This window comes from Malania oleifera, chromosome 10, assembly GCF_029873635.1.
Source record: "Malania oleifera isolate guangnan ecotype guangnan chromosome 10, ASM2987363v1, whole genome shotgun sequence".
Taxonomy (NCBI): Eukaryota; Viridiplantae; Streptophyta; class Magnoliopsida; order Santalales; family Ximeniaceae; genus Malania; species Malania oleifera.
The window spans coordinates 16731874-16754051 of record NC_080426.1 but is presented as its reverse complement, the minus strand read 5'-3'; the positions used below and the strand labels follow the sequence as shown (position 1 = coordinate 16754051).

Here is a 22178-nt window from a genome sequence, read left to right as displayed (position 1 = left end):
TATATTATATTAAATTTTTTTTTCGATTCCCGAAAAATATCATGAACACAAATTTTATACAAAACAATAACGAGATCGTAAGGGTGAAAGCAATCTTTATCATGCAAGGAAGATCACAATAATTCCAATATGACTTTGATACCACATGTAAGAAATCTAAATGCTGCTATTAGATAAACACAGGATCTTCATCATCATGATCTTCACATACGTGTATAATCTATAATGTAGAAAACTTATAATATACATACTAGGATCGTTCATGGTGAATACAAACTGATAAGAACGTTTGTAGAAACCGTAGAAATCATTTCTCTCGCTTCATCTCGATCTCTTTCCGTACTCCACCAGATTTATAGGAATATGACTGATGAAGAGAGAGCTAAGGCAGAGAGAGGACAATTCCTATATGCCTTACTTTTAATCTATTCTATTACTTTGCAGAATATCTTAACCATCATACTACTCCCCATAACAATAGCAATATATATAGATTCATTGGGAACTCTTCAACTTCCAGCCATTATATCTCACATTAGTTAATCCATAGATAAGACTTTTCATTTTAGGTAAGACATTTCATTTCCCTTATCATAAGTCATTTCATTTCCTTTATCATATGGTGCACTTATCTTTCATGTGTTATTCATGTGGGACATATCCTTTGGGATATAATCCAACAATAACTGTATATTATTCTTGTTGTTAGAAACTGTTTGATACTTTGATTCCTTCTTTTGTAATCTATATATACCATTCCTGTACAGTATTTTGTATATACACAACTTACAGAAAGTAAGCAATACAGAAAATTCATCCCATCTCCCCCCTGCATTCCATCCTTCTCAGTCCAGCATTTCACATTTACAGTGAAGCAAAAGCAAAATCTTATATGGTATCATAGATAGTGATGGAAGAATCCATCAATACCAGTCAAAGCACTCCTCCAAACCCACCATCAAACACCATTCCTGTGCAATCAAACACCAATCCCAATTGGTTAGGAGCTGCTCCTCATGATCCAACGCAACCCACCAGTCCTTATTACATTGGTAGCAGTGATGATTTAGGTGTCATGCTTGTCACTCACACCTTGGACTCTAGTAACTAGTATTCTTGGGCTAAATCCATGAACAGGGTCTTGTGGATCGAGAACAAGCTTGGGTTCATTAATGGCACCATCTATGAACCCTTTGACCCTAATGATCCATTAATGGAACACTGGCTGAGGTACAATGACATCGTGATAACATGGATGCAGAACACAATGGCAGTTGATATCAAATCTAGCATTACGTATGTAGAGACTGCACATCAGCTTTGGCTGGAGTTGGAACAACGTTTTGCTCAACAAAATGCTCCAAGAATTTTCAAGGTGAAACAAGGCATTCTAGACCTAAAGCAAAGACAAGACTCAATAAGCATTTATTTCTTTAAACTTAAAACCTTTCTTGATGAATTACTCAATTATGAATCAATTCCTAACTATACCTGTGGAGGTTTAAAAGTCGTAGTTCAGAACCAACAAAGGGATTGTGTGATGAAATTCTTAATGGGACTCAATGATACTTATAAAGCTGTTAAAGCACAGATACTGCTAATCAAACCTTTTCCCAGCTTGAATGAGGTTTATTCCATTATTCAACAAGAAGAAAAGAGGTGGGAAATTTCTACCAACAGCCTAGGCAATGATTCTATGGCCATGGTGAGCAAAGGTTTTTTTAGCAAGACAAAGAAGGGATAAGTACTATTGTACCTTCTGTGAAATCTCAGGACACTCTCTGGAGAGATGCTTCAAAGCAAATCCAAATAAGCACATATGTACTCACTGCCAAATGCCGGGCCATACATCTGAAAAATGCTACAAACTACATGGATACCCAGTAGGACACATGGGAGAAGGGAAGAACAATCTGTTATGAATCTGGAGAATGCAAATGCAGTAGTAAGTTCTGAGCAGGAGGTTGTGAAAGACAAACCTCAAGCATCACTGACTCAGGAGCAGTATACTCAGCTTCTGGCTCTCCTGAAACCTGTCTCTAGCAACCAAACTTTCATTCCCTCAGCCAATTATGTTCATAACATGGTTACACCTTCTTCCTCAAATGCAAATAGTCACAAAATTTCCAGTATATCACTGTGTCTCTCTATATCTACTCCCGAAACCAGTAATATTTCAGAAACACCTTGGATTCTGGACACTGGAGTAACAGACCATATGATTTGCTCCAAGTCCTTATTCCATTCCATCCAAAATACTGTTTCCTATTCTGTAGCCTTACCAAATGGTGAGATAGTGCCTATTACTCATGTAGGACTAGCCAAAGTCACCAAGAATCTCATACTGCACAATGTCCTTTGTGTCCCCATTTTCTCTTTTAATATGATTTTAGCAAAGAAAATGACTCAATAGCTAAATTGTTGCCTTGTTTTCTTTTTTGATTGCTACTATATGCAAGACCTTTTGACTTGGACAACGACTAGCATGGTTGAAGTGAAGCAATGACTATATCATATGTTGCAAAAGGAAGTTTCTCCTTCAGCTTTATCAGATGCTTTATCCAGATACAACCTCAAAACCAGCTTTTCAGCCTCTGTCAGCAACAACAGTGAATCTTTTGACCTATGGCATTATAGATTAGGTCATTCTTCTTACTCTCAATTTGACACAGATACCAAAGTCAGCATATTAAAACCCTCTAATGGTCACCCCTGTCTCATTTGTCCTCAAAGTAGCATTTCATTGAAGTATTGGAACCACTACATTCTCACGGCTGTATATCTCATTAATAGAACTCCATCTCCATTGTTAAAACATAAAAGCCCCTTTGAGATTTTGTTCAAAAGGAAACCCAGTTATGCACATTTAAAGGTTTTTGGGTGCTTGGCATTTGCTACCACTTTGGTTAATGGAAGACATAAATTTGATCATAGGGCGAGAAAGTTTGTATTTATTGGTTACCCCTTTGGTGTCAAAGGATATAGACTTCTGGACCTAGATACTAAAAATGTTTTCATCTCTCGAAATGTTGTGTTTTATGAAACTGTCTTTCCATTCAAAACAAACAAAATCAGTCATCTTGATACTAATGTCAGCAACATTGAATCACTACCAAATCCAAATGAATTAAGTTTTACACAAAACCCTGTCATTTCCTTTCCCACTTCACCTTTTCATAATGATTCTGAAGATACTGTCAACCCCAATACCACTTCTAAAGTAGAGCCACTTCAAACGCTTGATTCCCAAAACAATAAACTGACTAGTTCTCAAAATAACTCTAGACTAGAAATAGAAACTCATGACAACACCCATACACACTTACCACGAAGATCAACCAGAATAAGGAGAGCTCCTGCTCATTTGCAAGACTTTATATGTCAACAGTCAACTTCTCTTCTCCCATCCCAGAACTTGGTTAAGCAGAAAAACCAAAATTTATCAGGTAAGTCCTTTTCTCTGAGTGGTAGCATATCTTATGATAAGTTGTCTACACCACACAAAGCTTTCGTGACCTCTATAACCTCACGTACTTAACCTAAAACTTACTCAGAAACCAGTACATCATCCCAGTGGGTAGATGCCATGAAAATTGAAATTACTGCTCTTGAACTCAATGATACTCGGGCTATTATGGATTTACCTCCGGACAAAGAACCAATAGGCTGTAAATGGGTTTACAAAATCAAGTTTCACGCTGATGGTAGTATAGAAAGATACAAAGCTAGACTTGTTGCAAAGGGATACACATAGCAAGAGGGGTTGGATTACCATGAAACTTTTTCTCCCGTGGAAAAAATGGTCACTGTAAGAACCTTGTTAGCCATTGCAGCAATAAAATGGTGGTTTTTGTAGCAATTTGATGTCAATAATGCCTTCTTGCATGGGGAGTTTCCCCCGGGGTATCCCAATGTAAGTGGGAGAAAAGTATGCAAATTAAACAAAAGCTTGTATGGTCTCAAACAGGCTTCACGTCAATGCTACTCAAAACTCTCAAATTTCATCATTCACCAAGGATATATTCAGTCCAAGGCTGACTATAGCTTGTTCACAAAGGTAACTGAAGGTTCTTTCACTGCTATTTTAGTATATGTAGATGATATAATAGTTGCTGGAAATGATATGGAAACAATTGATCAATTGAAGATATCTCTTGATGACCAATTCAAAATCAAAGACCTCGGTAACTTAAAGTACTTTCTGGGTATTGAAGTGACTAGGACACCAAAGGAAATTCATTTATGCCAATGCAAATATGTTTGGATATTTTAGCAGACTCGGGTACCATTGGCTCTACTCCAGCAAATATTCCTTTACAGAAGGTTGATCGGTAGGCTATTGTACCTGACCATAACCAGACCTAAGTTAGCTTACTCAGTCCAAATGCTAAGTCAGTTCATGAAGAATCCAAGAGTGCCACACCTGCAGACAGCTCACAAGGTACTACGGTACATCAAAAGGTCACCAGGGCAAGGTTTATTCTATTCAGCAGACTCAGAAATCCAACTTAAAGGCTTTAGTGATTCAGATTGGGGAGCTTGTCCAAACACTAGGAGGTCTGTGACAGGCTACTGCTTGTTTCTTGGGAAATCCTTGGAATCTTGGAAGTCAAAGAAACAAAATGTGGTCTCTAGGTCCTCTGCAAGGGCAGAGTACCGGGCAATGGCAAATGTCAGCTGTGAATTAACTTGGTTAAAGTATTTACTTAGAGATTTACAGATTGCTCATCCACGGGCTGCTTTCTTGTATTGTGACAATAAATTAGCTATACACATTGCCACCAATCCCATGTTCCATGAGAGGACAAAACATATAGAGATAGATTGTCATTTACTTAGAGACAAGATTCAAGAGGGTTGCATTTTAACAGAGTATGTGACAAGCAAACTGCAAGTGGCAGACATTTTCTCAAAGAGCTTAGGCTTGCAAAACTTTTATTCGTGCTTATTCAAGATGGGAGTAGAAGGCATTTACTCTTCATCTTGCGGGGGGGCTGTTAAAAATTGAAGGGAATAAAATTGGTTGCAAGCAGCAACCCACAACAACTCAGCTTTTATTCTTTGTTATAGAAGATGGTTAGGAATAACTGTATATTAAACCTGTTGTGTTAGAAACTGTTTGAAACTTTGATTTCTTTTTTTGTAATCTATATATACCATTCCTATACATTATTTTGTATACACACAACTTAGTATTTTGTATACACACAACTTACGGAAAGTAAGCAATACAGAAAATTCTCTCCATCTCTTCCTTGCATTCCATCTCTCTCAGTCTAGCATTTCACATTTACAATGAAGCAAAAGCAAAATTTTATAATAATTTCTTTATATTAGGTTGAAAACCTTGTGCAAAGAGGTCCTTTCATTTTTTACTAGAAGAATTCTCAAAACAAATCTTGATGTCAATATGATTTGCACCTCATGTATTACTCACGCTAATATTTTCATATTAGCTCTATATGCCTTATATAGCCCAATATAGCAAATTAGAATTAATTATAAGTTGGATTTAATAATTTTTAATAGAGAAACTAAATTATCACTTAAATTCAAGGCTAGCCCGACTAATCCAGTGAAATTAACAGATTCATCTCAATTGAGAAATTGTACCTTTTTTCTACCTAAATATTAAGATTTCATCTCAATTGAGAAATTGTAATCCCAATATTGGAATTCTGACAGAATAGAAACTATTTGCAGAAAGACTTGCCCACATTTTGTGATATCTGACTATAGAAGCCTCAATAAATCATTCTAGAGGTTAGTGTAAAAATATATTCTGTTATTATTAGTTGTTGTTAGTTGCTGAAGTAGTTCTTCACGTGCAGGAATTAACCATTTCTTGTTTGTATTTAGTTTTTCAGTTGTTTAGTTTTTTTTTCTGTTTCATTTCTTCTGTTTTGTGTATATATATACCCTTCTGGGTACAATGAGAATAATAAGAAGAAGAAGAATTCTTGTAGCTTTCTCGATCTCTCAATAGTTTCAGCACTCTCTTCTTCATTCTCTGTTTTCTGCTTTCTGCAAAAGTTAGCATGTAGAAAATTCTAATAATGCAAGGAAAATGCTCTGATAGTTTAATCTAGGTGAAGGACAAGTTAAGTGGAAAAAATGGTGAAAAATACATGGCGACTTCACATATTCCTGGGAAACAAACTGAAATTCTCGTTAATCAATCAAGTTGCAGCTTGAGAAAGCAATCACCAAAATGCATATTTTCTATCCAACATACTGAATGTGTTCCAGTGTTGCCACTTGTAGTTATTCACTCCAATTAGCCATTGCCTCACATTTCTAGCATATGGAAAAATGCAAAAGCATTCCCTCCCAAGGGCACATTCACAGCGCTTTCCATGAACCATCCGTGCTGCGTGCTTCAAGGAAATTGCCAAATCTTGAGCGTTCTATTGATCATGACACCGTGTGCAACTATATGGTCCATTACTAATCCATCAGAGGAGTTTACATTAGAATATGCTGAAACATTCTCCCCAAAAAAATGAAAGCTATGAACAAGTAACAATGAAGAAGATTATGATAATGAAGCAATTGTGAAGTAAAAAGAACCAGAAGTGGTAAGGCTGCTAAGTTTGTAATAAGTGAAGTATAAATTATGATATGGAGGAAATAAAGGGGCTGACTTTTCATATGATGCATCTCATGATTTACACTTACTGCATGTTTCCTCTTAGCACTATTGTTTGGTCCAACACTAAAAAGTATGCTGTACAGTGGTGTAATAAGCTCCCAACTGAAGTTGGGTATCTAACCCTAATCCCAACCCATCAACATGTTCCTAACACCCTCTTCAATCTTGTTCCTTGGCACCGAAAAACTATCCCTTTCATCGAGCAGGATCCTATATACTTCCCACTCTCGTCCCAGAATCATGTGCCTCCCTATCTCCACCTGAAAATGTTGAAAAAAACAGCATAACCTGTTTAGATTATGTTATATGTAAGGGAAAAGAAACATGAAAGACAGCTCAGTGTGGATCAGATTTACCGAAAATATGTTAATGTTGAGAATTTTGAGAGCAAGTGTAATATCATAGAAGACAAGGGGTCGGCCCCTTCCAGACAATTCAACAGGATTTGCTACCAGCAACTCAATATCAGGGCCTCGGCTAACCACAGCCACTCTGAGAGGACGACAGAGCTCCATTCTTACCCGAGATTGCAGTGCATTTTGCTTGTTGGGGTCCATTATCTTTTTGCCATCCGATTGTGTGATAAACAATTCTAACTCACAGTTCCCTTTGGGGTTTGCGAAGAATCGCCCATATGAAATCTGAGACAAAACATAATTCTTGATAAGTTTACCATCAGTTGTATTTCTGGACTCTGTTGCTCATTGTACCAACAACCATGTTTGCAAAATCCTTTTACCACTACCTCATACCACCTAGCCCCTCCCAGGAATCATATTACTTTTAAATGATAACCGATCATTTTGATTAGGCTACAACAGTTCATTAGGTTGATACCTGGGTGAATCCCAAGAAGCGAAAGCATAGGAGGAAGGAGGGGTTGCAGCAGGTGCAGGATTAAACCAATTTTGCAAAAAAAAAAAGGGGGGAGGGGGGGGGGAGGAAGAGATGCGCATCATAGTTCAGCTTATCTACCTGGATATTGTAATCCTTTAGAGTTCTCATGACATCATACAGGAGACCTTTGTGATCCAGACACTGGATTTGCAGAAGTGTATGACCTGGGCTGAGGGTGTTGTCCATGCTAACAGCTACCGTGCTGGAAGCAGTGGATCCACTTTGGTGTTCATTGGGTTGCTCTAAACTGAACAAGTCATCTGTGATTGCATATAGAAGAAATGCTGAACCCTGAGAACATGAGGCGAGTTCTAGGTTGGCCAATTCAATCTCGCAACTTATCATCGCATCCCCTATCACCTCTTTTAAATGATTGACTGTATCCTCCTGTCTCTGTTTGGTATGAAGTTGTTCTCTGAAAATAAAAAGCACAATTACATGAGTTATATACTCTAAAAAAGGTAAAAAAAAAAATTTGAAGGCAAAGGTCACTTACTGATACTGTCTTTACTAAATAGAAGAATATATCATGGATCCAACCTTCAATCATATTTATATGTAATCTTTTCAGTAGGGAAAAAGGGATTGTTGCAACCTTAAATTTCATTCAAGTAGCTAGGTAACTTAAGTTGAATACTGTATCATTCACCCACCACAAGGTCCTTTTTTAATTTCATAAGCAGCTGTTACTGTGTTACAATCTTTACAAATTACTTGGAACATTAAAGTTAAGACTTGCTCAGGAACATGAGTAAAAATATTTGAAAACCCATCCAAACTTTTAACGCAAAACTGATACCATGTGGATCTAATGAATTCATCACCTAAACAGAATCCTGTCTCTTGGATTGCAGTTGAAAGTCCCATTAATTGCATGATCATGCTGAAATTATTAATGGAATTTTATGTGAGTTTTGTGCTCACTTCATTGACTTTACTATAGGGACACACAATAAGGTAACAGGTTCACCCACTTGAATGTGCCTTTTGTTATGCTCTTTGAAGAAGCAGAAGATTCGACATTCCAAAAAAATAGGACATATGTAAAATTTTATTGGGCAAAAATGAATTAGCTAATTAAGCCCATTTTCCCACCATCTTAAAGGATAATTATCATTCTTTGATCCTGTAGTTTTTTTCTTTAATCCTCGTTCTTCTTTCAATGCGATAATAGATTTTTGCGACCTGCACCAATTAGGTATAGTCTCAACAGTGTGTTATTAATTTATTGCACATCCACTTCATAACATTAATTTATTGGGCGGCATCTTCTGCAAGCGATTAGCACTTAATAACATTAATTTTACCAAAGCTTTCACCCATCAATGCAATCAATGGGTAGCCTTCCAAATTTTTTGTTTCTTGACAATCAGATGTAACATCTCAAGGATCAAACAAAATATGAACAGATGAAAGTGAAAAAAGAGAGGCGGACAGCAAATGCTGCTCAGAGATAAACTTCACAATTGACAAACCTGGTGTCAGTGATGAAGAAGAGATCCAATACTCTCCCATCTGGGGCAGTGGATACCTTCACTCTTCTTATTGTAAGCTCTAGCTCGCACAAAACCTCAGTAACATCTACATAAACAGATATATATATAAAATAGGCAATAATAGGTAAAGGAAGATTTAAGTATAAACTATAAAGCCCAGCAAATAAAATTCTGCATTTGGTGAAATGAAACTGGAGGCTCCAGTTGCTGATCTACAATACAGATGCTTCGTGTACCAACTGCTAAGCTGAATATAATTTACAATCCACAAAAGTTTTTTTTCTCAAATGCATGAAAAATTAAACTTTAGATTGAATACATTTATAATTTTTTCAAATGCAAATCAAACGCAATTCTACACAATCAAATGCAGTCTCATTGCTAATGAGAAACACAGGCAAAAAGGATCGATTACAATATCTTTTTTTTCCAAAGCAAACTTTCAATTAGTCAAAGCAAATCAACTGGGAAGAATAGCATTTTCTAGATGGTACATATATAAAATTCAATTCCACCAGAACCACCACATGCATAACATTGAAGCAAGGAGGTCAAAGCAAGCAGAAGATTCCTCCTACAACCATGGAGAATAAAATATTTGAGCTATCACATAAATTATTAGCAACATAAGAACACAAGTGGCCCTAAAGTCCACAAAGATGGAACCAATTTCAAAACTGTGTCATAAAATTTTACAAACCAGACCTGCGGAAAGAAAAATGGCAAAAGCAATAAGGAAGATCGATTACCGTGTAAACGGCCTTCGCAAGCAGAAGAACACCAGAACTTCAAAAGGAAAACCGCCGGCGGCCTCGGAGGCTGAAACTCCGGCCGGTAATAATAAATGCCGCCGGCCGCCAACGAGCAGGAAGGACAAACCTCCATCAATCTCTTCTTCAACAGACTCCATCGACCTATTGGTTTTCCCACCACCCACAGCACAACGTAGCACCATTTCCCATCTGTTGATAAATCTGCAGCACAACAATTAAAGGGAAAAATAAGAAAAATAAAGTAAATAAATCTCAGCAACCATTTTAATTTTTAAACTTCTGTTCCGAACCCCCAGTGTCACACACCAAAAATTTTAAAAAGGAAAGAAAAAGAAAAATACAGTAATAAAAAAAAAAATCTCTTAATTTCGCGGATAATTTTTTCTTTTTAGAAGGTTGAAGAAAATAAAAATTCAACAAAAACCCTTTCTTATTTTCCTGAGTATCTGAAATCCCCAAAAAAAAAAAAAAAACTGAAGATGAAGAAGAGGAGGGAAAACACAGAAAATCCATCAACTAGAAAAACCCATATTCTGTTTTTCTTTGAATCTTAGATTCCAACTACAGGTGGGAAAGGCACAAAGTCGTGAGGGCCCATCACTTGTATTGCTATGAATATCAAATTCCATGAATGGGGGTGGGGGGAAAAAGAAAAGCTAAACATTCTTTTAGGAAAAAAATTAAAAATCAGAGCGACCCATTAATGACCCTTACCTCCTCTTGCAATGCTCAAGCCAAACAGCAAAATTACCCTGCACAAATCGCATCCCAACCCTGTCTTATCCGGACAGTTTACAGTAATCACAGTCCGATCACCGACCTTCTCGGCTTCCCTAATGACCACGAAATCTTCGTACAGAAGACCCATTCCTTCACACTCCCACAAATTTTTTTAGCTTCTTTTCTCTTCTACCACTCTGCTAAGTCGCCCTGCTTCTTCTTCTTCTTCGTATTCCAGTGGAGCTAGCGCAAGTTTAACAGCTACTGTGTGAAACTTCAGATGGGCGCTTTGTGTCAATTCTTCGGTTGGCAGAGAGCAGAAGAATTGGAGATTCCGTCGAAGCAAAGATCAGAGCGGATCATGGGTTCTTTCTCCTCCTCTCCTTTGCTGGATTTCTTTTCCCGGAATTCCCAATTTCTCGTCCTTTCGCTTTCGCTGCCGGGGCGGAGCAAGATATGGGAATTTTTGAAGTGTCGCAATCACGTGCGGTCGAGTCCACCGGAGACGGGCGACGTGGCGCAATCAGGTTGGCTTGAAAATTAGAAAGTCCAATCAAGCAGAGTTAACATTCATGCCTACTTGTTTCAATTTTCAACTGGCCTTTATAGACAATTAGGTCAAAAATCAGAAAAGGAAATATGGAATGGAATATGGGATTTGGGATCTTTTAATTTAAAAGCTATGGGTTTTATTAAATTACTTTATTATTTTTTATTACAAAAATAGCTTATCTTTGTTTTTTTTTTTAAAATGCAATAACAACCTTTTTTCCCCCAAAAAAAAAAAAACAAAAAAGAATCTAATATTCTGTTTGGGTCAAGAATTTAATTGAGAAATAGAAAGGAGAAGAAATTTATTTTTTATTGTGCAAAAAAATTAAATACTCTATTTGAATCAATAATTTATTTGAGAAATGAAAAGAAGAAGAAATTTATTTTTATATTCTACTTTCTTTTCATGTCAAAATATGACTAAACTTTTATTTTAATATGAGTACTAATTAAGGAAAGTCAAATGTAATTATGGGTAAAATTATTCTTTTATTAATTTCTTATATATTTTTTATTTTCTTTTTTTAATGACCAAACATGAAAAAAAATCTTCTTATCTTTCTTTTCCTTTCCCAAGTTTTTCAAGTTTGAAACAGGCTTAAGGGCTGTTTAAATAAATAAAAAAAATTATGTGGGACAAGAAAAATAAAAAAAAATAAGAAAAATTTTCATTACATGAAAATGCAAAATTATTCTGCGAAACTATTTTTATTTTTCTTTTTTTATAATTTTTAAACAAAACATAAATATATTAGTAAAGTAAACTAATGGAATCATGCAAATCAATCGCTAAACTTAATTAGCCCATCAAAAGAAACAACAGTAAAATATCTAACTATTTTCAGTTAAATAGATCAAATGAAATGAAATTCATTAACTGATTCTTATATATTTTCTAAACTTTATTTTATTTTATTCTCACTTGTTGATTAAATAAATAGATTAATGGCTTAAAACTAATAATAATTTTTTAAAATTTATTATTTAAATTGCATATGTTTACTTTTTGTTTGGTACATATTTTTTTGAATTTCTTAAATTGTATTACTTGATTTAGGTCAAAATTTAATCCACATTCTAGCAAATTTATTTGGAAAGATATCAATTGGCTAGCCTTCTATAATCCATGAATTTAAGAGAAAAAATTCCAACCCCATATCACTTGCTAAAATATTATTAGAGAATTTTCTCATAATTATATATATAAATATTACTAAATTGTCAGCCATAAATGGACACAGTAGTAATAATAATAATATTAATAATAAATTATGCACCACCTAATTCTTGCAATTGTCAAATAATGAGTTAAGGTGGGTAGACTTATGGATGCAGTAGGTGTTGCCCCCTCCCCTCCTTTCAAAGTGTATATTCATTGGATTGCCTCTTCCTCCCATTGCTATATTCTTGTTGGATTAGGGCTACAATGTGTATGTTATTTTGAAGTATTATTATGCACGTAATGTATCACTTTGTTCTCCCTTACGGGACTAACTCTCATTCCCCAATAGTTGCTTAAGTGGGTTTTACCATTAGCATCTTACATGCCTTAAATTGCATTGCACGTGTTTTCGAACCAATCCTACCTCTCATGTCTTAGCCCTATTCGGATCCATCACAGACCTAGATGATCCTTATTGGCCCCGAACACACACTTGGTCCTACAAGTACTGTTAGTGCTCTGATACCACTTGTGGGCACCAGAGGAACCCATGAGTGGATTTGATATACATAAGTGAGTACTAACTTGATCGAAAAGTTTAAACTTATTGAATTTTGGGTCCAACCATATATATAAGCTGTAACGACCTGAAAAATACTGATATTTAAATATTAAAGAGAGAGGAAAATGGAAACAGGAATAGAAAGAGGCAGTAGACTTCGTCGACGATATTGCATTTTGGAGATAATAATAATAAAAATAATTTCAAAGAATTGCCAGGGAATTCGTCGACGAATACAGGGTTTCGTCGACGAGTTCATAAGGAAATTTATCGACGAATACAGGGCTTCGTCGACAAGAAAATACCGAGAGGGGGTATGGAGCAGCCTGAATTTCGTCGACGAATATAGGGACTCGTCGACGAAATTAATGAAAGACTCGTCGACAAGGTGACGTGTTTCGTCGATGAATCTGGCAGTATAAATATTTGAAAATTGGGATTTTTAACCATTTTCAACGCTCCACTCTCTCTCCTCTTTCTCTCTCTACGATTCCAGCCCCACCAGTTGCCGGATCGACGATCCGAAGTTACCACGACGCTCCTAGCGGAGTTCTCTACAAGTCTACCAGAGCGGATTGTCGGGAAAACAAAGTTGAATTTCATCCCAAATTCAGGGTAAGGTCTTTTATCCAGCTTTTGGCCTTATGGTAGTTATAAGAAATGACGTAAATGATGAAATACTAATGTTTTGTTCTGGGGGATTGTGTTTTCAGGATGTTGGGTTAGGAACCCTGCAGGTATAAAGCCAGAATTATATAGGGGCTTTTCAAAACCAAGGTAAGGGAAATATGTTATGTTAGGTGTTTTTATAATGTTAATTGAGATTTCATAAATGCATATTTATTCCAGTTTATTATACAGTATTTACAGAATATGAATTTAAATGTTGTGTGGCCTAAGTAGACTTTTATGTGACAATGCAATTTATATAGCTTTTATAATGTATTATACTATACTGAATACACAGTTATTGACAGTATGTACAGTTTATACAGTTTTTCCAGTATATGAGATTATACAGATATATATATATATATGTATATATATATTCACAGAGATTATACAGAGAATGTACATGCATATATAGTTTTTATATGAATAGTTTCATGAAACAGATATGTACATATATACATACGCATGTTTACAGTTACTTAGATCAGTACTTATATTACAGCTTTACACAGAATAGTAATACAGAGTTATAGCATGTCATGTTTCCTATTACCATAACATATAGAGTATACAGACAAAGTATGTAAACAGAGATACAGACAGATATATATATATATATATAGAGATAGCATCAAGATGCTATAGATACAGTATACAAAAATTATAGAATATACAGAACAGAAAGATAGAGTTATGGTAATTTTGGAAACATGACGGAAACAGTAAAAGAGTATATATGTATATATGTATATAGTATCAGATCCCTGTGGAAAGATTTCAGACAGATACAGTACATATATTGATTACAGAGCACGGTACCGTTGCTATATTCAGATAGAGTGCAACCACACATCTCAGATAGTGTGTGGGTACCGTCTAACTGTACTCGGAGAGGATGTAGCTCCCCAATACGCTGGGTAGAGGGGGCCAGTTAGACGAGGTAGCAACCAGTCTCGCGCTTAGGAGAGGATGCAGTTTGGCCGGGTTGAGGTAGTGTAGAGTATATTGACTTATTTGGAGGACCAACCAGATAGAGTCCCGCCTACGGGCTGCACAACCCTGTCATGAGGGGTCAAATCATGACATACAGAGTCCTAGGGATAAAGCACCGATATTTATATGTATACAATTTTACAGTATATGATGAGTATAGTATGATATATTATCAGTATGAAAAGTAGAGAACGGATAATACAATATGTTTTAAATAGAGAAAGAAAGGTATGTTTGAAAGATATGATTTATAGATGATTTATTGCTTTACAGTTCAGTCATTATTTTAAAAGTATCCTTAACTTAGTTGTCACACACTAGTAATAGCATATTTCCACTTACTGAGCGTCGACTCACTCCATTACTCTAACATTTTTCAAGTGAGCCAATTAGGCGAGCGGATCAGACTCGCGGATAGAGAGAGCGTTTGATCACCCTGATTTAGGGTGAGTTTTTGACAGAGTTGGGTATATTTTTGAGTAGATGTTGACAAAAGGGCATTTTGTATGGATATAGTTTGTAGATATTGGTTTCTGGTGTTGTTTTGTATATATATATGTAAACGGTTATATGATTTGTGTTTCCGCTGCTTAGGTATGGATGTAAATGCACAGATATATTTATATATATAAAAAAAAAATGGTATAAATTTTGAGGTCGTTACATAAGCACCCATCATCCCACTCAATTTTTTCAATGTAAGACAAACTCACAAGTGGAATTCTCAACACACTCCCATTAATTCATCATCAACACAATAAAAAGTAAACATTATTATTTTATAAATATATTAAAATATTAATATAATATATTGTATTTTTTTTATTATATCATATTCTATAAAACTTGTTTTTAATTGTTCTTTTATATTGATTAAAAGTGAACAATGTTTTTTTTCATTCTTAAAAATGATTTTAAATACAAGTACATGACGTATGTGTAGTGATTCCAAAAAATAAATAAATAAATAAATAATAATTAGTAATTAAATAATATAATAATAAAATATAATATTATATTAATATAATATAATACTATATATATATATATATATATATATATATATATATATGTTATTATAATCGGAAGGAATGCTTCAAAATTAAGAAAGGAATCTAGAGAGCCTCTATGCGCTCTACTCTCGCTCACCATCTCTTCGCCTCTCTCTCACTCTCTCTTTCCTCAATTTCTCAGCGATACGTGCGCCGATTGAAGAACTAAAAATATTCTTGGGTTCCATTTCTTGTCACTAACGTTTCAACCGAGGTGATTTTATTGTTAGGACATCATAGATACCACTCCTGGGATAAGATAAGGGGAATAAATTATGTTAGTTTATTTTAAAAATATTTCCGATTAAATTGTAATATTTGGTTTCAATAATAATAGACATGAATTTCTGAATATTTAGGCTTATGTGAATGGTAATTTTAAATTATTATAAGAATGTTTTGGAGAATAAATTTTAATTAAATTGAACTGAAGTGTTTTGATGAGATCGGGATTTTTTTAAATATATTATAATTAAGTTAAATTCTAGGGATTTGATCAAATTATATTTTTTTGGGAATATTTTGGAGTTAAATTAAATTGCAGGGGTTTGATCATATTCAGGTTTTTAAAATATATTCGGGATTAAATTTAAAAATTGGGAATTGATCATATCTGTGTTATAATTAAATTTACCAATTATATATTTTGAAAATTCTGCAAACAATTGGTGAAATTATAATTATTGAATAAATTATGTGGCGTGAGATTTAATTATATTTTATTGCATAATAAAATCTGAGTATTTTTGTGGTATTATTGTGAAAAAAAAAAAAGTGATTTATACTAATTGATGAAAATGCTGGAAATGTGGAAAATGGTAAAACTTTGAAATGACAGCTAAGTGACAGGTTTTGATATGACGACTGTATGTCGAGATTGATTTGATAACCAAGTGCCGAGTTTTGATATAATGGTTGTATGCCGAGAGTTTGATATGACGATTGAATGTCAGGTTTTTATATGACAGATTTTATATTGAATGACAAAATGAGTTTAAATAACAGTTTTTATTACTTAACTCGTATTATATGATTTAAGAACCCTGAAAACCAGATGTGATGAGAGCACGATACCATAACTAGTGATTGAGATAGTGCAACCACACTATTCTAGATAGAAGTGTTGACATTAACAAGTCGATTTGGCCACGAAAGGATTGTGTATCCCCTAGAGTTTAGACTAGGCTAGGTAGGCAAATCAGACTTTCAGACATGAGGTTTGACTTAGCCTGGTAGTAGGCCAGCCAGGGTTAGGTCCAGTTTTCGGACTACACAACTCGATCTTAGGGGTTTATACATGATGATTTTGTATGTCCAAAAGAGATTTCTTCTATGCATATATGTAAATTTATGTAAATGATATTATTTACTAAACTGATTATATTGGAAAGAAAATGTGTATTTCTAACTGTATAGATGTGAGTTTTATTATACAAATATCATATTTACCAGATAAAATAAATTAAGCGAGGTGTTTGATTTCACTAAAACTCATGTTAGTCATACACTGACAATAATTTATTCTGTTTTACAAATAAGTCTCACCCCATTAAATATACAAAATTTTCAAGACCTTATGGAAACTGAGTCTAGGAGCTTTAGGGCGGGACCTAAACGAGCTAACTGAGAGTGAGTAGTGTTGGGACAATATTTTGTTTATATCTAATTGTTTTGGTTATTCGGGGTTGTAATATATTTTTTTGGAGTGATGTTAATATTAAAGTTGAGAGGTGGTACTCTAGTATGCATGGTTGTACAAGTATATTTTGTTTCCGCTGTTTGTTTGTTTAAATTGATTATGGAATGGTCTTACTTCGGACCCCATTGGGTCCGAGGATATGGTGTGTGTGTGGTATCAGAGAATAGCATTGATGATGTCATTATTATGATTATTTGTGGATTAATTTCAGGGGCGTTACAACATAATGAAACACTAGTTAACTTACATTCATTCATTAAAAGATTTAATTATTTTCATAAGCTTTTGCTTGGTTGCCAAATTAACTTTATTATCAATCTAAATTATTAATGAAAAATAATTAATTAATAAGCAAAAATAAAAATAAAACCTGAATCTTGTTTTTGGTTTTTCTTATAATCAATGGTGCTCATGTTTCGTTTATGGTCCAACTAATTTATCGAGTGAAGGAACCTTTTCTTAATTTTTGGTAAATATAAGATTTAAAATTTTCAAACTCTTAATCAATAATATATATGGTTTATTATGATAATTAATAATCTTTAGTTTTTAGGTTAATGAAAGCCTATTCCCTTTAACTTGAACTAAATTACGACTTTTTAGTTATATATTTGTCTAAATTGTGATAGTTCACATTTTCATTTTTTATAGTAAGTACGCTAATTAATTATTATTATTATTATTATTATTTTACACAAAAATAAAAATAAAAGAAAAAAAGAAAAAAAAAACTTGTACTTTTGATTTAAGAATTGCATTGACTGCTAACAAAATTAACTTACTTTCTTTATTATTTTCCAAAAAACAAAAAACCATAGGTTAAGAAAATAATGATTAAAATTTAAAATTTATACAAATCTACGGTCAAGATCTTCATCGTGGGAGCATGTTGAGGAGGAGATGCATTGAGGGCCGTTAGATGTAGATGCGACCGCCTGACGGGTCAATGCGACCCGTAAAGTAGGATACAGACCCGATAAGTTGGAGAAGTCGATCCATACATATATATACATATATCGGCTCAATATTTCATATCCCGAGAAATTGATGATATTAATCACCAACCCCCCGTGCATTTCTTGGCAACTAAGTCACTTTTCTCCACGTGGGAAGACTTTAACACCTCACACTGCCAAATTATCCTCTGCAATCACTTCCTCTTTCCCTCGTTTTTTGCCCAATCAAAAACTAACACGTTTAATTGTTTTACCCCCTTTTTATTTTCATTATTTTTATTCCAAATGAGAAACATAACAAAAAGCTGGTTTAATAGTTTGATTTTCAAAATAATTTTTTTTTATTCAAAATAGATAAATGTAATAATTTATCATTAAAGATAATGTTTAACATTTATTTATTTTATCTTGCTTAACATTTGACATTATTGTAAATAAAATACGATTATAATATAAAATAATTCGTTTTTTTTTTTTTTGAATCATGCAAGTCGAATTTTTTGGGTTTGTGTTTGGAATTTGGATTCCGTGCATTAATTGATTGAATAAAAATTATCAGTATTTGCATGTTTTTTTTACATTTTATATTTATCTTTTTGAGATTTAAAAAATATAATTAATTATCCATCTCTGATACCACAATTTACAATCTAGTTAATGATAATATGGAAAAGTTCATGATACCTTTGAATCATATGCGTAATACATACTACAAATATGTTTATGCTAAGGTAAATATCATACTTTTATTGCATGATAAAATATAATGGAAAAATGCACATCCAAGTGTTTTAAAATTTTTATTGCATTTTGAGTAACTAAATTTTTTATTAAAAATATTTTATAAATTAATATAAATTATTTTTATTTTATTTTTTAGAGATGCCTCGTATAAATTGTTCCCCATAAAGTGCAAAAGAGGTTTTGAGTCAAGTATATATATAGGGAAGAAAATTTCTAAATTATAATATATCTGTTTAATTTACGAAGGAAACATATGTTGTCTTCTAATTGAGGTTTATATTGCTAACATAAGTGAATTGATTATTCCTTATAATTATAAATTTGTATGAGTGGATGTAATAATTTGAAAATTTGTTAAAAAAAATAGTAATAATTAAGACAATAATATTTAAAATGAACTCCAATATCAATTATATTTATAATAAAATTTTAAATATAATTTGTTAATTGTTGTAGCTTGAGAGTATATACGATATGGCCCATAGCGGATATACAATAGAGTCAGAGGGGGGGGGGGTGAATGACTCTTTTCGCGTATTAAAAAATTCTCTCTACAAAACAAAATACTTGACAAGATTCAAGCAATTATATTACAATATATGGAACTTAAATCATGCACAAGATAAACAATAAAGAGTCGGGAGAGGGAAGCTTAACACTGAGTTTTTAATGTGGTTCGACACCTTGCCTACGTCCACGCCTTAGCACTAGGTCAAGGATTCCACAATTTACTATAATCGCTCCTTCTTTGGCGGAGCAAGCCTTACAAAGTCGGGAACAAATCCTTACCACTCACTGTTGGAATATAGCATCCTATATTGATAAATTGGAATTAAAGTCCAAAGAGGAGAAACTCAAGGCAGAGGCAGTTCAAGAAATTCAAGAAGATCCTTAACTATTTCAGTTATATCAGTTTTCCATCTCTTCAATGTAATATAAATAGGCTCCTCTATATATTAAAAATACTCAGAATGCTCTCTCTTTTTCAATCTATCGAATGTAATCTTCACAGATATTTTTTGCAGTTTTGACTTCTTGCAATTTCAGCTTTCTTTTCATTTTCTATTTCCCTGTTATTAGATTCTTCACATGGTATCAGAGCAAAATCTTCTTGCTTCCGCATACATTTTTTTTTTCTCTAAATTGAAAATTCTGCTCTAGAATTTAATTCAGTTGCTTCTTGTATCTTGTTCACAACATATCTGATACTCTTAATTCTTCAGATTCTTCACATCTATCAGATGATCCTTCTGTTAATCCTTCTAATGATTCTTCAAGCCCATTTTTCCTTCATCCTAGTGATAATCCAGGATCTTTGCTGGTTTCTGAGATTTTTGCAGGAGATAACTATGTTGCCTAGAGCCGTTCAATCACCATTGCTCTCACCGTCAATAACAAGGTGGCCTTCATTGATGGCTCAATTTCTGTTCCTTCTACTACTCATTGTATTTTACACACTGCCTGGTTTCGTGCAAACAATCTAGTGCTTTCTTGGCTCATGAATTCCATTTCTAAAGATATAAGAAACAGCTTATTGTATGTTACCTCAGCTGTTGATCTCTGGAATGAACTAAAGATACGGTATTTGAGAAGTGATGGTCAAAGAGTTTTTCATCTCGAAAAATCTTTAAGTTGCATAAATCAGGGTTCATCTTCGATTACTGAGTATTTTAATGCTTTTAAAACTCTCTGGGATGAGTACATCAGCTACAGACCATTTCCAACCTGCACATGTGGCAAAATGGCTTCTTGCACCTGCGATTTATTCAATTTCTTGATTCTTTGACAACAATCAGATTACGTATTAAAATTTCTTGTAGGATTGAATGATTCTTTTGCTTCGATACGAAGTCAGTTGCTACTTACTATTCCATTACCCAGCATGACCAAGGTATTTTCTTTATTGCTACAAGAAGAAAGCCAGAGACAACTAACAAATTATTCAGCTCCTGAAACACATGCATTGCTGGCCAAGCTTACTCAATTTAGATTTTCCAAAGACAAGTCCAAGAAATCATTATTGGTAACACCCCAACCCCGAGGGGCCTGGGATATTAACTTTTTACCATTGATTTACAACGGAAACAAATAAACTCAATTATTATTAAACCAGAGCGCTAATTATCCATATTACAATCATTTATTAAAAAGAAGAAAAATTACATATGCATAAATATCTGGCATCATAGTAATATTTCTAAACAATCTTTATTTTTCTATCCCCATCCGCATGCTTGCTAAGCCTGATTTCCAACATGTTCTTCAGAGTTATCTGAAATAAAAATATGATTAGAGTGAGATGACGCTCAGTAAGTAAATAAGATTATTATTAGTGTGTGACCAAAATGAGTTTTTTAAAAATTTCGTAAAATAATATTTAATATTATAACTTCAAAACTGTCTCTAGAATAAATATAAATTTAAAAATTTCTACATAAAACTTTTACCATCAACTATAACAGTAAAATTTTATAATCATATACTATAACTGTTAAATTAAACTTTTAATTTTAAAACTGTATAAATATTTAATGATAAATATACATATACTTTTCCTTATACGTTTTCTTTAGATTGTCATTTAAGCACTAGAATGATCCTTACACTTTTCCTTCAAATCATCAGTGACTTTGTATACGTAATTAACTATGTATAAATATATATTGTAAAAACCACCCTTAGGCCTGTTTGCCGTAAGTTATGTTTACCCCCATGACTGGGTTGTGCGATCCGAAGACTAAACTTAGTTGGCTGGCCGACTAAACTAAATCAACATACGTAAACTTTAAGTGAGATTTTCGTTATTAAGTCCTGGTCCGGAACTAGGTGTGCACTCAGGAGAAATCTACTAACATAAATAACCACCTTGTAAACAGTGTGGGTGCACTCTGATCTGTATAAACTTTAAGTTGCGGTACCGACCATCTGTAACCTTAAACTTTCGTTGTCATAAGGGGTTTTAAAATCATCTTATTATATTTTATGCAATTTAAAATAATATCATAAAAATCTCATCTTTACTCATATTTTCATAAAAAATGTAACGTAAAAATAAACTCATGCCACATAATTTTTGTGTTAAAAATATATATGATTTTATTTTTGAATAGAAAGAAATGATGAAAATTTACTTGAGGGGATTAAAACATTTCTTAACCCAAAAATATATGTAAGTATATTAAAGATAGAAATAGTATAATTAAATATGCGTAAAAATAAACTCATGGAAATTTTGTGAAACTAATTAA

General features: G+C 33.6%; 2 protein-coding genes across 3 annotated transcripts; one reads left to right on the top strand and one right to left on the bottom strand.

The window, feature by feature from the left end:
• The first annotated feature begins 1129 nt into the window (after positions 1-1129).
• On the top strand, positions 1130-1744 carry LOC131166526 (uncharacterized). Its single transcript, XM_058125120.1, has one exon. The coding sequence runs from the start codon at positions 1130-1132 to the stop codon at positions 1742-1744; it is 615 nt and encodes a 204-aa protein (XP_057981103.1).
• A 4311-nt stretch (positions 1745-6055) lies between these two features.
• Positions 6056-11116, bottom strand: LOC131165433 (ACT domain-containing protein ACR10-like). 2 transcript variants are annotated; one of them, XR_009139563.1, is made up of 7 exons: positions 10533-10976; positions 9795-10019; positions 9025-9130; positions 7628-7964; positions 7009-7293; positions 6679-6912; positions 6056-6447 (listed from the first exon to the last, which is right to left on the bottom strand). XR_009139563.1 is itself a non-coding variant. In XM_058123256.1 (6 exons), exons 1-6 carry the CDS (start codon positions 10684-10686, stop codon positions 6775-6777), a joined length of 1245 nt encoding a protein of 414 aa, XP_057979239.1. In that variant the 5' UTR covers positions 10687-11116; the 3' UTR covers positions 6593-6774. The 2 variants fall into 2 exon arrangements, 1 of the variants encoding a protein (XP_057979239.1); XM_058123256.1 differs by lacking the exon at positions 6056-6447 and having other exon boundaries at positions 6593-6912; positions 10533-11116.
• Between the last annotated feature and the right edge of the window lie 11062 nt (positions 11117-22178).

Bases quoted from the DNA above. Each gene is read 5' to 3' on its own strand.
- LOC131165433 (XM_058123256.1), bottom strand. From the start codon at position 10,686: ATGGGTCTTCTGTACGAAGATTTCGTGGTCATTAGGGAAGCCGAGAAG. The intron at 10,020-10,532 runs GTAAGGGTCATT...GTTGTGCTGCAG, and splicing joins CTTGAGCATTGCAAGAGGAG to ATTTATCAACAGATGGGAAA. The intron at 7,294-7,627 runs GTAGATAAGCTG...GTTTTGTCTCAG, and splicing joins TAAAGGATTACAATATCCAG to ATTTCATATGGGCGATTCTT.
- LOC131166526 (XM_058125120.1), top strand. From the start codon at position 1,130: ATGAACAGGGTCTTGTGGATCGAGAACAAGCTTGGGTTCATTAATGGC.